The 17224-nt window shown below is 38.2% G+C and overlaps 1 protein-coding gene and 1 long non-coding RNA gene across 2 annotated transcripts in view; one reads left to right on the plus strand and one right to left on the minus strand.

The window, feature by feature from the left end:
* The window catches only part of LOC137498559 (uncharacterized), a 143491-nt gene extending 139482 nt beyond the window's left edge, over positions 1-4009 (plus strand). The window contains exon 3 of the long non-coding RNA XR_011017842.1: positions 3770-4009. This is a non-coding gene — a long non-coding RNA (uncharacterized lncRNA). The remainder of the gene's footprint in view (positions 1-3769) is intronic.
* Positions 1-17224, minus strand: part of LOC136864537 (protein MEMO1) — a 160147-nt gene that overhangs the window by 95144 nt on the left and 47779 nt on the right. Inside the window, exon 4 of the mRNA XM_067141647.2 lies at positions 7522-7634. Within this exon, the coding sequence (XP_066997748.2) occupies positions 7522-7634 (113 nt within the window). The remainder of the gene's footprint in view (positions 1-7521; positions 7635-17224) is intronic.

Genomic DNA, 17224 nt, shown 5'->3' on the forward strand with positions numbered 1-17224 from the left:
GATTACTAAAGAATATTCATCATATGAGTCGCCTAAAAGCAAAACGGATAAAGTCCACTCCAGCACATTTTGAGAAAATGGCAAAAAACCACTGCCACCTTCCACTAAGGCCGTTGCTTATGAAATATATACATAAAATCACAAAAAAATTAACTGATTATTAGAACTAGTAATAATACTCATAGTATTATTATTATTATTTAGACTGTTATTGCTGTTTTAAAAGTGGACTTTATTGATTTTGCTTCTAAGAAGTGGACTTTATTTATTTTGCAGGTTAACAGTAAGGATTTTACTCGTTTTGCTACTATTTATTAAAAGCACAGAATACGAGAATATATAATATTCAAGTTTCTTTCAGTATGGTTTAAAAGTGCCCTGGGTAGACATTTAAATACACAGTTCAGGAGCTTCCTCTGTTGCACTGCAAAGTTCATTATCGACATTTTCGTTGACATCTGACTGATGACTCTCCCAACAGTCAAAGAAATCAACGTAGAATTTCAGTGATGGGCTCAACTTCCAATCAGAGCCAAAGTGCAATTCAAGGAGCTTTTTCACATATGACACTTCATTCTTATTGACTGAAGTGGTGTTCTTTCGAACAGGTGAAGGGTGTATAGCCGACACATTCTTCTTAGTTTTCATCAGGGATCTGTAGGTTCCAGTTCTGAACTTGTCCTCGGACACTCCCGGCACTAAAAGCCATACGCCATTTCATTTTCATAGGTTTCTTGTGCTCTGTTGCCTCTTGGTTCCAGTTATATATATCCATGTCAATCCCTGGTCGACGAATGGATCTTCGATTACTTATCTCTTCTTGAATTCTTTTTCACAGAGACCGAATAACCGATGAGGGGGATAGAAGGAATGACCTCTTCCTGGAAAAATTCACTGTACCTTGGCGTTTGCAGGAACCTCCTTTTGATCATAGCTATCATCGTTCTATTTTTATTTTGTCCCCCACATCGGTCGGCGAAAAGCTTTATCTTTTTAATGTTCGTTAAGTCCAAGTTCTGCAAGCAGTGGTAAACCCAAGATGCCACCTCATTCAAACCTTTCGGGTAGGTCCCCTCAGCCCATATGTAGCTGAAACTGTTATCTGGTGTTGTTGTGCTCTTGGAATTTCCAACAACAATAGAGAAATTGAACAGGTAGAGTTGGCGCCAATAGTAAGTTTCCTGATCAGGAATTTTGGGATGTGACAAATTCTTCTGACAATCGAAAGACAGTGTAACTACACCTGGTTCACTTCTCTAAGTAACGAAAAAATGGCTTGTGCCCTTTTCTTGTGAATTGCCTTGCTAGTTTCCAGTGAAGACAACTTAATAGGATCAGTTTCCGGATTAATTCTTTCTGAAAATTCAAGACAAGTGGAGCACACGTCGAGCCTGGGTGATCCAAATCCTAGGTTAAACTTACGATTAAAATGTAACGAAAGTAGGAGTTCTTCACTTTCACACTGTCATCAGCTTGGGCGTTGTAATCATTAGCCGCCAGCTTTTGGATATTTAGATCAGAACTAAGGTAACTTCTACGAGTGTTACTACGACAGTAGTGGGATTCAAGGCACTTTAGTGAACTAATATACGCAACAAATGCTTTCTTCTTGTTGGTGTACTTCTGAGAAGTGTGATGGCCACCTCTTTTCTCACGGACGACAGTGGACTTTATCCGTTTTGCATCCAACCTGCGTTTTTAAAGGGGAAATACTTAAGGATTTTATGGCTTTTGCTAGTATATTATTTCATGCTTCAATAGACACATCTTTTCCCGATATATTACTACCAATATCTCATTTTTTGTAAAAAGTGGACTTTATCCATTTTGCTTTTAGGCGACTCATATATGATGCAGGCAGGGAATATTATAACCATAAGAGTTGATGGTAAATTCTGCAATGATTATTAGGAAACCCTAAAATATTCAGTTCTAACTCTCTCAGGGACTCAAGTCCATAACCTCCCAACATTTATTCCATTTCTTTACTGTTCATAATTATTGTATTACTGCAACAGAGAATCTGAACTATCTTCCTTCAATGATATTTTTCAACTGAAGTTTCTTCCAGATCATCAGCTCCTCTTGTTCAGATGCATCCAGGTTGAAGAAAATTTCCTCTCCACGTTACTCTTATCTCGTGACTACTTATCCATCAGTTTTCCAATCCAGATTCTGCTGTCCAGATCCAACCAATGTAATCTGAATATTTCTTGGCTTCTGTTTCATTTGATATTCCACTATTTGGTATTTTTCTTCATTTTGTCCCTCAACATTCCCACTTTCATCTCTTTCCATCTTTTGTTAACATACTTCTCAGATATTAAACTTTTTGTTGTCTGTGTTTAATTTACATCCTTCTTTGTCACTGTCCAAATTTTAGTTACATAAGTAACTATAGGTGAGCAATACCTGCGGGTCTAATTTCTGGCACCTTGGCGTCTCAAAAAAAAAAAAAAAAAAAAAAAAAAAAAACATAAAATGAGTTAGTGGGACGTAAAGCCATTAACATTATTATTATTATTATTATTATTAGATGGGGAATGTAGGACAAACACAAAAAGAGATACAGATCCAAAAGGGATAATATAAGTATTGGAAAGGAACTAACAAGTGTCAAATCAAGTTATACATAGAGAAATAGGAACGTGAAAAAAAAAAAAAAAAAAAAAAACATAATAAAATTAGCATGATGGTAGGTCAGTGTGAGAAGAGGGAAGAGTAATAAGGAGGAGGAGACCAGGACTAACACATAAGGACAACAACAGTCTCTTCCTCTTCAGCAGGATCATGTAACTTGGGAATAACTTTTACCTCACAGTATGGAATCTAACAGTGGAAGAAATAGCAGCAACAAAACATACAACAATCATGAAATGGCTTGATAATGGAATGTTGTTTTTGTGGCCAGAGGGAATTAGGTATGAAAATGTTTTTTCTTATCTGATGGTGCCCCCTTTAAGGTTTAGGCAAGGAGGGAGAGGGATGCTAAAACTTCTTTATAATAGTATGATTCATGTAATATGCAGTTCACCACCTGAGTGAAACTGTGCACTTAAATGTTCCAACTATTAACAGTTTAATATAAAACATAAGAAAGGTTGTTCCTTTATCTCCGAGTAGAATCACTTTGTTAAAACAGCTGGCTTCAGCAATTCCACTTTCACCAGAAGCAGTCATTACGAGACGGGGGACGTGGCTAGAGGCTGCCATAAATTATTGTAAGTATTTTCACATTATTGAGAATGTACTAAAATAACTAAATGAAAATGAAGCAGGAAGCATTGTTGAAGCAAAGGGTGCTGTATATAGGCAAGGAATAAAGCAGGAATTAATTTACATTAAGTCATATTTCAACTGCATTTCTACAGCCATCACAACGCTCGAACAAAACTATGTACCATTCGTCACAAATACAAGTCTAATGGAAAATCTCTTACTAGAGCTTAAATCTGTGCCAAGTGAAATTACAAAGAAAGTAGCATTAAAATTTAACTATGTGCTACAAAAAATCTTAAGTACTGTAAATTACAACATACAGGCAATATCTTGTTTGGTAAAACATAGAGCATATTGTCACACAATGAAAAAACATGGTTGCTGGAGGAAATAGCAAACTTTAAAATGTGTTTATAACATCTGCTGCAACTGAACATTGTTTTTTCTGGATACAACTCAAATCCTAAAAGTAAGAGATTCATTTTTGTTTTTCAAATAAATAATAATGTTATTGTTTTATGTCCCACTAACTACTTCTGAAATTTTTCAGAGATGCTGAGGTGCTAAAATTTTGTCCAGCAGTTCTTTCACGTGCCAGTAAATCTACTGATACAAGGCTGACATATTTAAGCACCTTCAAATACCACCAGATTGAGCCAGGATCGAACCTGCCAAGTGTCAGAAGGCCAGCACCTCAACCGTCCGAGCCTCTCAGCCCGGCCTGTTTTCAAAAATGTTACATACTGCAAGGGGAATAATTAACTTCACTTCGGCAGCAGTTCCAGTTCACAAATTTGGTGAGTTTTACAAGAACATTCTTATTGCTTTGGTAGATTATGTTAGATTTTCAGTTTCAAAATTATTTCAAATTTTTTGGGAGATTTTGGATAGCACATATTTTCTCTGAGTTGTTAATGCAAATTTCCCTATTTCAAATTGCATAATTACATAGATATTTTGCATTTTTAATGCATAATTATCTGAGCCATAATGATTATCATTAATTTAAAATTATCAAATCTTGAAAATAAATTATTTTTGTGTTATATCACTTTAATGTTTTTCTTAAGAGAACTTAATAAAAAGGCAGGGAACTCTGATATAGGAGTAATAGTGATCCTCTGATTTGTTTTAACACCCACTCCAGGTTATGAACCAATAAAGATAGCGCAGGAATTTGATTATAATAGGACGATTTCCTTGTGCAATCACTTGTGCAGATGTTCGGCTTCGGCGCCCCAGCCGGTGACTGCGGTCAACGTCACTCATTGAGAGCTCAATCGAAAATTTACTTTTGATTATGTCCAGACTGGGGCGCCATGTAATAGTAGGCAATTGCGGCAACTGTATTGATCTGCCTCATCCTGTTATTGAATCTTGTCCTCAATCACGCTTAGTTGTTTCTTCAGGTCACCAATTGCTGTTGTTACTTGCTACTTGAATGCCTGGAAATCGCCGTCCAGCATTTGAAGCACAGTCGGAGGATTGACAGCACTTTGCAGTTTGCTGACTCAGGCTTTATGTATTCTTATCAACTTACGGCATATATAAATGCAATATATTTTCTTGTGTGTATTATTGCAGCGTGGTTTCACTTCAGTCCAACATGTAATGGAAAATTTCAAGAAGGCAGCCGAATTATTTACACCAGGCAAACACCGAAGAATACGGTTATAGTATTGCATATATCAAAATAAAGGCAGAAATATATAACATTAAATTAAGTGAGGGTGAGAGAGAGTGTATTTCCTTATTGAGCTTGAAAACCGACTTAATTATGAACATGTTGATTGATCATTATTGATACTTAAACTGAGGTTAGTTTGTTGATGGTTATGTCTTGTGATTTCAATATGTAACTAGTCAAGTTGGCAGTAGTGATGAGCCTTTAAAAAGAGAGAGAGACAGAGAGGGAGAATAGGGCAGCGATATTTGCTTTTCAGTGTATAGTCTTACGTGATGAGTACTATATAACATTAATTTATGTAACGTCAATGGAATTTTACAGAACACAATATATTAATGCAACATTTAAGTATTTCATCAACAATAGATCTTGATAATTGAAAGTCGTTAATTTTATTTATTTATTTCAATAAAAGTATGGACAAAATGTAAAATGGCTTGGACTAACTTGGTTTGTACAAAATAGATTAATATTTGAGGGAATGTGAAGATAAAGTTGTGAACAAAAATATTATGCATATTGCATTACACTTCATTTTCTACCTGAAATTAATATAGGCCTAAACATTCTCACAGTTACTGATGGATATCTCTCTCTCTCTCTCTCTCTCTCTCTTAATTTGAGGTAGAAAATCAAGAACACTGCAGTTTGACTAGTATTTTTATTTTCATATTTATCTTCACGTTTCCTCAAATAATAATTTATTTCGTACAAAAAATATAGCTGCAATGATATTCAAATGCACGTTGTTGAGGACTGCAGACAAGTTCGATGACCACTTGGCCACCACTATTGTTGACTGCTGTGTAACTATCCAAGTACACACTATTTGCATTGCAATCGGGGATTCATCAATTTTTCGGAAATTATTAGGTTTCAGACCTGACAGGTTTAAGTAAAATGTGTTCGCCTTTTAGTGTTCTGTCACCTCCACTTGGTCCAACGTGGATCCTGCGTCATGACTTTTTTTTTTTTTAACAAAAGCATATTGACCTAAACCCTTATACACGAGTTACTGTTGAGTGTCCCCCCGCAACATTGACACTGGAGCTCGTTGAAATCGGCTGGATGTATGGCCTGACCTCTCCTTGTAAGTCATGGTGAATTTTCATGCCAGGGGTGTCCAATTTCCAAATAGTTTATGAATAGTAAATTCAAGGATAGAATTTCAAGCCCAGAGCGATTTCTTTTGAAGGAAATGTTCTCCATTTTGTACTTTGTATTTTAAAATATTGTTTAACATCAAATAATTACAAATACAATAAGTCTTTTTTGTTGTGTAGTATACATTACAATTCAGTAATTTTTGGAATTTTAAGCATGCCTGTTTGATTTATAAATATACTTGTTCTTTATAAACCATTTAAAGCATTGCTTAAGAAATACATGGGCCTGTAAGACTAGGTGCCACCACTCAAGCCACAATGTAAAGCACCAGTGCTGCAAGATTAAAAACCTTTACCTTAGCAGTTCAAAACTCATTAGGTTCAACAGAGGAGCTTGGCTCTCAATCAACAAATTTGAAGGACATCAATCTCCTCCTAGTTAACCTACCCTACCCCATTCATGTTAATAATAATTTTATTTGCTTTACGTCCCACTAACTACTCTTTTACGGTTTTTGGAGATGCCGAGGTGCCAGAATTTAGTCCCGCAGAAGTTCTTTTACGTGCCAGTAAATCTACCGATACGAGGCTGACGTATTTGAGCACCTTCAAGTACCACTGGACTAAGCCAGGAGCAAACTTGCCAAGTTGGGGTCAGAAGGCCAGCGCCTCAACTGTCTGAGCCACTCAGCCCGGCTCATTCATGTTAAATGATCCTGCACAGAAACTTCATGTCTACTCCTAACCTTTTCTCTCTTCATTAAGAACATACTTCTGACATTGCATCAGGAATCATTCTCACTACCTCATTACCTGAAGTGTATGCATAAGGCAAGTCTATGCAACTAACACATACCTGTACAGCAAATTTAGCCCAAAACCCAGAGATATAATAATAGCTTGCCTCTTCTTACAATATATAGATGATTGCAGCTTACAAACCTACTTTGTTAGCTTTCTAACATCTTGATTTGATTTCCCTCCGAACATTACTAGGCTGGGAGAAAACAAATCCTAGATACTCGAGATGGACCACAAGCTTCAACTTCGTATTGGCATTTGACTTTCTTGGGGTTTTCCATAGCATTAGTTTAGTTTTCAAAACTTTACATTTTGTATAAAACTCGTAACACTTAATTTCAAATTTCCAAGACATTAGGCTATATTGTCTTCTGTTGCAACCAGGGCAGCAGCATATGCTAAACTGGTTTTTACATTTTCATCACACTGAATCCCATCCTGTCATTTTAAGCCTTTCTGTAAATGATTTATGTAAACTGTGAATATGGACCAAAGATTACAACATGGTTTGGCCCCTGTAATTATTTTGAACAACAAACTCATTCGACCACTAACTCTCACTGAAGCCTGATTGTCAGCATAAATGTCTTTGATTATTTGTAATAAACTTCCTTCGATACCATAATACCCCAATATGGCCATGGTGGTATATTATTCGCTTGGCTAATCTCACAATGGAAAAGGTAAATATATTTGTGATAAACTTACCCTGAGCATCAATTCTTAAGTCATAGAGTGGTGTCCTGTACTTTGTGAAAGTGGATAGAGCACAGCCACTAAGTCGGACGTGGTGAGAAGGCCCCAGGATGAAAACCCGTCGTCTGAAACAAGGAAAATTTAGATAAGCAACCATAACATTCATTATTTTAATTTAAAGAGACATAAATTTTCACCACAAAAATATCTCTTAACAGTAAGTACAGAAAACTCATCCGACATTATAGAAAAGAAAGCAGTTGTTGGGAATGCACTTCGAAAACGATAAAACACGGGTACAATTACACAATAATCGAACACATTTATTTTAATACACATATATACATGGAAGCCATCTTGCGAACTACAAAAATGATACCAAACTAAAACTTGAAGTGTGTTTCTTTGCTTATTTCAAAGCTCTCGTAAACAAATCTCAGGAGTAACAAGAATCAAAGAGGTTACACTAACTGATCTCACACAACATCCTCCCACCTAAGTCAAATGAATGTTAACATGAATTGACTTACACCCTTTATGCACAAATTGCCACTTTCATAAAATAGTCCTGAAACAATTACAAAATGATAAAATTCAATAATATAAACACAAATAAATATGTTAATTGACACATATCACAAATTTAACTTTTCTGGCTTGTGAATCAATCGTCCTAGACGAGTTATTTTCACTGTCTGCTTTGAAACTTGAGGACCATCTTCAGCAGGAGTAGAAGAGTCACATGCTCTGGCCTCGTGATTATCCTTTATATTTTCCTCACTTGGAACAAAGTCTTTCCTTAGGTGGTTTCGGATTTCCTGGGTATCCTCAGGTGGTTGAAACTCGAGTTCTAGTGGGTATATTCTTTGAACTGGCCTTATAAGCTCGCCTGAAGCAGTGACGACACGAACTACTCTAACATTGCCATCCTTTCCCTTAACAAGCTCGACAACTCGTCCCAATGGCCAATCCATTCTTCTAGTGTCATCATTGCCAACCAAAACAATTTCTCCCAGTTTGAGATCATGTGGCTTATCCTTGCTGGCGAATAACTTCAACTGACCTAAATACTCAGAACGAAATCTTTCTCTAAGATTCTTTTTCAACTGAAGGCGATACTGCAGTCTTTTCCGAAGATCAGTTGCTTCGAACAGGTCATACTCAGGTACTCCTACTTCTTCTATGTCATGTAGAAACATGTTTGGAGTTAGAGCAGCCAGATCTGATGGGTTGTCAGACAAATAGGTTAATGGCCGAGAATTTATGACGGTTTCGCAGTCACAGAGGATTGTCTGCATCTCTTCATAGTTGACAGATGATCGACCAAGCACTCGACGGAGAAGAGTTTTGAGCATTCCTACTAGTCGTTCCCACCAACCTCCCCACCATGGCGAAGCTGGAGGATTAAAACGCCAATCTATCTTCCGCGCTGAACTGTATTGTGAGATTGCATTCTAGTCTAGTTTGTGACAGGAGTTCTTAAACCCAACAAAATTTGTTCCCTGGTCACTGTAGACAATGACAGGTCTTCCTTGTTTGCTGCAGAAACGTCTGAAAGCTTGTAGAAAGCTATCTGTTGATAACGAAGATACCAGTTCCAATCGAACTGCACGGTAAACTCCACAAGTGAATAAGCAAACCCATGCCTTCTTCGAGGTTCCATCATCGGCTTTGATGTAGAGAGGACCAGCAAAATCAACTCCAGTAACTTCAAAAATTCTTGCGTCACGCACTCTACTCTCAGGTAAAGGTGAAGGATGAGCTGCCAACTTCTTTGAACTATGACGTTTACAAATCATGCAGGAGTTAATATCAGCTCTAATTGTTTGTCTACCTCCTAGAATCCAATACTGTTGCCTCAGAATTGACAAAAGCATCTGCGTACCAGCATGACAGTTGCTAAGATGGGCGTCCATAATCAGTCGCTGAACGACTGGGTGATCAGCCTTTGGGAGCACAATGGGATGACGAAAGTCCCTGACATCATCCCGGTTTGATATCTTGGTCATAAAACGAATCAATCCCTGTTCGTCAACAAACGGAAGTAAGCTCTTTAGTTTGGAATTGAAAACATCTATGAACACTTCCTCCTGCACCCACCGTAAAATCTTCCTTTCTGCCGTGACAAATTCCTCACTTGTCAGGTCACAATGTATGCGTTGAGCTTTGCTGATGCGACAGTTGGTCAGAAAGCGGAACATCCAGCCTACCATCCTTACAATTTTCTTGTACTGAGAAAAGTGTTGGTAATACCAATCTTTACCGATGTCTTCTGAATTACTTGATATCAATGAAACGACATTCTTCCTTCTCTCTGAATTTATCTCTTCCTCATTATAAGAAAAGTCAGTTTGTGGCCAGCAGTCTGGATTTTCTCCCAACCAACCAGGGCCTTCCCACCAACGGCATTGTATCAACTTCTTCACAGAACATCCGCGTGATGGAAGATCTGATGGGTTTTCTTTTCCAGGAACATGTCGCCATTCGCAACCAACTGACAGTTCTCGTATCTCTTTAATCCGGTTCATGACAAAAGCATCCCATGCTTCACTTCGCTGAATCCAAGCGAGAACAGTTGAAGCATCTGTCCAAAACATTGCCTTAATATCGGGAATACAATAATCCTTTACAATCGATGCATATAATCTCGTTGCTATTGAAGCTGCTAAAAGTTCTAACCTGGGAATGGTCAATCCCTTGCCTGATTTTCCAGTTGGTGCAACTCTTAACTTGGCAGCCACCAAGTAAACACTCACTTCACCCCCTTGCTCAACACGCAGGAATACAGCTGCTGCATATGATGTCTGACAGGCATCTGAAAAAATGTGAAGTGTCCAGGAGTCGTCTGGGCTGTTGCAGTTAGACAACCAACGAGGAATCTTGACTTGAGCTAAAAGAGGAACTTCTTCAAGCCAACTCAAGAATTTCATTTTGATCTCTTCATTGACTTCTTCATCCCATGTCAAACCTTCTCTCCAAGTCTGTTGAAGCAACAATTTTGGTATTAATGCTACACTACATGTGACACCCACCGGATCAAAAATTCTATGAGCAGCACTCAAAATAACTTTCTTTGTTATTTTCTCGAAGCTAATCGAAAGAAGGTTATCTATGTTGATTGCTAGGGAATCGTCGGACTTGTTCCATAGGAGTCCTAACACATTGGTAGGTCCGGAAACATCATTACTTCCGGTCAACTCCCACCCTCGAAGACAAAATTGCCGTTCCCTCACGACACCTGAAGCTACATCAATAAACTGTTTAGCTTGTTCTTCATCATCCAAACTGGCAAGGCAATTATCAACATAGAAGCTATGGGTGAGAAGTTCCACAAATGACTTGGGCCATGGTGACTTCCCTTCCTCACACAGTACTAATGTATTTTCAAGGTGAAGTTTGATGCATGATTCTAATAGAAAAGGACTTGGAGAGACTCCAAATACAACACGACAATGTCTGTATGTCTTGAGACTTCCATTTCTGTCTAACCACAAGAATCTCAAAAAATTTCTGTCTCTCTCACGAATGCTGATCTGGAGAAAAGCTCTTCTTATGTCTCCAACAACTCCCACCTTCTTCAGTCGGAAACGAGCCAACATGGAAGGTATTTTCTCAATTAAATTAGGGCCTTTCTCAAGACATTGATTGAGGCTGGGCTGTTTATCTTCTTTAGACGAGGCATCGAACACAGGGCGCACTGGTGTTGTTGATCCAGGTTTCACAACGTGACGATGAGGGAAATAGTGGCAATGAACATCCATTTCCTGAGGAGGCACTTCTTCTATCACCCCTTCCCTCAGCCAATCATCTAGTACTTCCTGATAAGCATCATAGTAACCTTCAGTCTTCAATCTCTTAACAGTAGACATCAGTCTCTTCAGTGATAATTGGTAATTATCAGGCAGTGGAGGATGGTTCTCAACCCATGGGAGGTGAACTTCAAACCGCTCTTCTTCATTGACTGATACTGTATCAAGGAAATGTTGCTGTGTAGTAGACTCAATCTCAGATCTGCTGCGTTTCTCAGATGGATCGCTAATCCCTAAAGTATCTAGAGTCCACAAATCTGTGATGGTGGCTTCTCTTGTTAGCATAGCAGTCACCACCATAGCCATACTTTCCTCATTCCTATGTTCTGAAGGTACTTTGCCCATTAAAATCCATCCCAAACGAGTTTCCATGGCCACTAGTCCAGTACTTAGTATCTTGTGGCCTCCTGTAAACAATTTGCCTGCAACATCAGCTCCAATTAATATTTCTATTGGTCCATAAGATTCGATGTCACTCAAAACAATGTTCTGACTACTTAGTTCTTCAATCCAAGGACCTTGCTGTACTGAAGGTATGGCACCACAAATTCTTGTTTGGTCTAATGCTTCAAAGTGACAGTTGTAGCTACCATCCAGACTAGAGAGATAAATAGTGTACACACAATGATGGTATACTCCAGTGGTTGTACCTCCAAATAGCGAGTGTTGGATATTTTCCTGTCTGCCAGTTTGATATCCCATTTCCGTGGCTGTACTCTTCAAAATGTAGGAACGTTGTGATGCTGAATCAATTAATGCTCTTACAGTCCGCTCAACTCCTTGGCCCCGAACCTTGACAACTAGTGTTTGCATCAGCACTAGCTAAAGCTTCATCTTTCTGGACTTGCGCACTAGAAGCCATCTTGTCTCCTGTTGAGTTTGGTCTCTCTACGGCTGAGTCTACCTGGGTTTGTGGCAACTTATCACACATAAGCACAAAGTGTCCTCGACTACAAATGATGCACCTAGGCCTATTTCTACATTTCTTCACTGGATGTCTGACCTTGAGACAAGAAAAACAGCATCTTTTAGTCTCAAGTGCAAGACGACGTTCTTGCAAAGTCATCTTCTGGGCCTTAATACAGTCTTGAGACTTGTGATTAGACGAACAAAAGACACACCCTGCTGTTTCTCTACCAGATGCAGTAAGGAGACCTGCTGCTGTGGGAATGTTCTCATTTGGATTAGTGGTGTAATTCAAGCTCTTTTCCTTCTTCTTTGGACCTCCCTTGACAGCTACCGAAGACAAAACACCAAACCCTGACATAGCCAAAGTAATCTTCTGTTCCTGTTCTACTTCACATCTAAGAAATTGCATCAAACTGTCTAAACGATTCTTGGAATTCACACTCTGGTCACCGACACTAGCCCCCCCTGGTTCAACAGCTGAATTTGAAGAAGACTGGCCAATGAGCGCGATTGAAGAAGTTCTCTCCCAAGTTCTTAGAATGTCCTCAGGCAAACATGACTCTACTAGTGGTAAAAGCATGGAATTACACTTGTCCGTTGTAACACCTAAGGTTCCTAGGGCTCCTATATGGCTCTGAAGCTTATCATAGAGGGATGATAAACACACCTTATTAGGGCTCACAGCATTCTGTAAGATTAAACTTAACAACTCCCTAATGTACACTTCTACCAGCAAATCATCCTTCCCATAGCGTGCATTGAGACTTGATATTGCTTTACAGTAATTTTCTCCAGTAGCAGGAAAGCTCTCAACTAAATCTCTTGCTCTGGATCCAGAAGTGGTGGCCTGTATGAGGTATTGGAATTTATCACTAGGGTCTAAAAGAGGGTCCTTATCAATTTTCTTAAATTGTGACCAGAAAGGAAGCCAATCTTTTAGTTCACCTCCGAACTTTTTCAATTCCAACAAAGGCAGTTTGTATGAATGCTTAACTTGGAGTGACGAGTTAGAATTAACTGATACTGCAGTAGCTTCTGAGTTCCGGTCTTCATTTAATAATTTCGTAACAACAGTCTTAACCTTATAAAATCTGAACTTATACTAGTCAGCCATACTGATTTCTTTGTCTAACTCGTCATCCCTAACCTCCACGTTCTCAATCATATTAGTGAAGATAAGAGTATCCATACCTGTTAATTCATGAAATTTTGTTTCTAATAGATCCATATGTGCACTAATACTTTCCGTATCTTTCTCCGGCATCTGTAGTAACGCGTCGAGCTCATTGTAGATCTTGGTTATCGATCGCTGTAATACCGCTCTTGATTTCTTTGTCACAGCTATATTCACTTCCATGCTTGAAATACTACGTATGAAACTGTTTATATGATTATATAACTGTCTAATGTCCTGTCGCGGTCGCCAAATGTTGGGAATGCACTTCGAAAACGATAAAACACGGGTACAATTCCACAATAATCGAACACATTTATTTTAATACACATATATACATGGAAGCCATCTTGCGAACTACAAAAATGATACCAAACTAAAACTTGAAGTGTGTTTCTTTGCTTATTTCAAAGCTCTCGTAAACAAATCTCAGGAGTAACAAGAATCAAAGAGGTTACACTAACTGATCTCACACAACAGCAGTAATATACTGCATGAATTTTTAAACTACATCTCTACTCCTCATTCTTTGCCTCCTTCCTCTCATTGCAGTCAAAACAATCTTTCTTCCATATCTGTCTCAATGGACTTGAGGTAGCGTGACCAACTCTGATGTTAATTTGGAGGATTATGTCTCATCTGAAGTAGCTGATTTTGAGGGACAAGCAAAAATCTAGGATCTCCCTGTCACATTACAAATATCTGGTTGTGCCCTCAGCAAACACCCAACAAAATCAACTCAGCCTCAGAAATCATCCTAGAGATTTGTGGTGATGATGAAGATTGTTGGACTAACATCTACGTCATTAGCCTCAAGAGAAAATGATCAATTAAAATTTACCCACTGACTAGAATGAATATGTATACGAGTTTAAAATAATCAGTGGATCTGATTCACAATGGGCCTCATTTTCCATAATAAAATTCAGTAACAAACTCATATCTATGTATACAAAATCATTTATCTGTTCTGTACTTTTTGAATATTGACCTGATACTTGGTTTTTCCACTGAACAGGATAAATATTAGCCTATGTCAGGTTCAGATTAATTTTTGTCTGTTTGTTCAGGCATCATAGGTGGTGGATTTTTGTGAAAGTTTTTAAGTTTAGGGTAAGGGAGAGTAGGATCCCAGCTATAATTAATTTAGAAATATTCAGCAGGAGGGGTGGGGGGCTTCAGAGCATGCCTTAAACATAAAACTCAATGTAGCCTATTTCCTTTAGGGTTTGTTTTACAGGAAAATTGCTCATGACAACAGTCGTTTAAAATATTGCTTACAAACATTTTTGTTCTATACCTTTCATTGATAAAGTGAAAAATATGGGAAATATCAGTACTGATTATTTGAAGTACAAGAGCCGATAATCTCTGGAGTGTTTGTAAGGAAATCATCCTAGCAACATTCAAAGACTTTGTACATCGGTCCGTAACCTACTTTTTTAAATATCAAGCCCATACTTGTATACGTATGCAGAGATATGGTGTCCCGACAAACAATCAACACTGCCTCATGCTTTGTTTATATCTGGATACCATTCCTGTGCATGCGCGTACTACTGCCCAATACTAACATATGCAGTGGACACCTGGACACTGATAAAAAGGCAGGAGAATAAAATTCAGGCCAGTGAACTGAGAAATTTTTACAAAGTATGAGATGAAAGACAAGAAAGGGCAGAGTAGAAAATGAGAATGTCGAGAAGGAAATTGGAGTGGGAAAGCTTTAAAACAGAATAGAGATAAATATATGGTACTTAGATGGTTTGGACATGTTAGGAGGATGGAAGAAGGAAGGATACTGAAGCGGGTGATGGGAGACCCAGAGAGAAGGAAGGAGAACAAGAAGATGGAGACCCAGATTAAGGAGGTTGAATATGATCAAGAATATTATAATTAGAAGAATGCTGGAATCAAACACAGTTAAGGAGGATCAATGGTGGTTGGATAGAGGAAGACTGAAAGATGCAATTAACAAATCAACCCAGTAGGAGCTGGACGAGGGAAATGGATGATGACTATGACGATGACTTGGTTTTTACAGCAGAAGGAAGGGATCAAATTAAGAGCAGAGCAGCAATAATACACAAGAGATGAAACTGCAAAGCACCAGAGAGCCAGGAAATGAGTAGCCTACGCCACAACAAGCTGCTGACAGCTGCATGTCCACCTGTGTGCCTCACAATTTCACAAGCAACTTGGGGGGGCCAACAAAAATGTAATCATGCTCATGGCAAATGATAGTTCCTTCACCAGATGTTGAAACATGTCATGCCTATGAGCCAGAAGTTGCTATTACATATCAGTATGCCAAGCCCACTGAAATGTACGCACCAACCGGCCCTCTCAGTGACATTTTCACACCATTCATAACAGGGACTAGCTGCATAAGGAATGGCATTACTAGCATTGCTCGTATCTCAGTCACTTTCATATCATCAAAGCTAAGGATGAGACTGAGACAGGCCAGTGAAAGTAGCAAATTTATTATGCCCGATACCAGAAGACATACTGCACTGTAAACACTATGTCTCACCAGCAAAGACACGTCTGGGAAATAGCTTAGTTAAGCGAAAGTCTACACCATACTAAAAGAAATTGTAAATAACAGAGAATGAAATTATTAGAATAAATATCTTAATATACAAAGGAAATCTAAACTATTTTCTTCTTTGCAGAATGTTACAGTACTTGAAACTTATTTTTTAACCTGTTGCCACAGCATAAATTGTGCCTTTGAATAGCAATAACTGAGACAATCTTCTGAAGAAAATGATGGCAGGACAAAGAGTGCTTGATTGTCATTAGGGCATCGACAGCATCCTTAAGATTCCTGGAATGAATATGTGTGGTCTTTTCCTCACCATCATCTTTCTCAGCTAGATCCCATGAATATCGTGAAGTATCTCATTGATAGTCACAGCTTCAGTAGTTGTAACTTATTCAACAACAATAAAATAATCTTCGAATGATGATCCATTTTCCTTACAGAGAATCGTCGCCATTGTCAAAATCACCAATGCCCTCGCTGTTTTGAATGACAATTTTGTGTATTCTAAGTTCCAAATCCTATTGCTATGAAGCAAAGATGAAATACATTGATGCTTGTTTAAAAGGGCCTAACATCTAGGTCATCGGCCCCTAATGGTACGAGACGGAATGAAAAGACATGATAATTAAAATTTTAAAATTCACAGACTAGAATTTAAAACAAATGATGTTGAAGAATGAATATGAAATTAAAACAATCAGTGGATCCAATTCTCAATGCCTTATATTCTGATAAAATTATACAAAATATAGATTACAATGGAATAAGGCATTGCCTTCAAGTACAGCAATGTAGATCATTCAAGTTAGAAGTTAAAATAATACATTAAAATACACAAACACAAACTTATTATAGAGGTGAACAATTTGACGGCCAATCTCATTCCTATCGTTTATTTCAAATGTGTTTAAATTTTTATTTATATGCTAGGAGAATCTACTCTAATCTAAGAGCGTTCTCCGAAGGAAAATATGGCTGTTGAAAAAGAACCCAGGAAAGATTAAAAATGATCGGTTTATGATCAGAATAAGTACATCGCAAGTCTACAGCCTGTTTCCTATCATTCGACAGGATCAGGGCTGGAATGAATAAAGCCCCATCTAGCGGCGACAATAGGAATTGTGCCGGCTGCCGAAGCTCCCCACTGCTGCAATGATCGATGAGTAACAAATGAAATGAAATATTGGGCAGTGTTGCTGGAATGAATGATGACAGGGAAAGCTGGAGTATCCGGAGAAAAATCTGTCCCGGCTCCATTTTGTCCAGCACGAA

The sequence above is a fragment of the Anabrus simplex genome, chromosome 2, assembly GCF_040414725.1.
Source record: "Anabrus simplex isolate iqAnaSimp1 chromosome 2, ASM4041472v1, whole genome shotgun sequence".
In the NCBI taxonomy this organism is placed as follows: domain Eukaryota; kingdom Metazoa; phylum Arthropoda; class Insecta; order Orthoptera; family Tettigoniidae; genus Anabrus; species Anabrus simplex.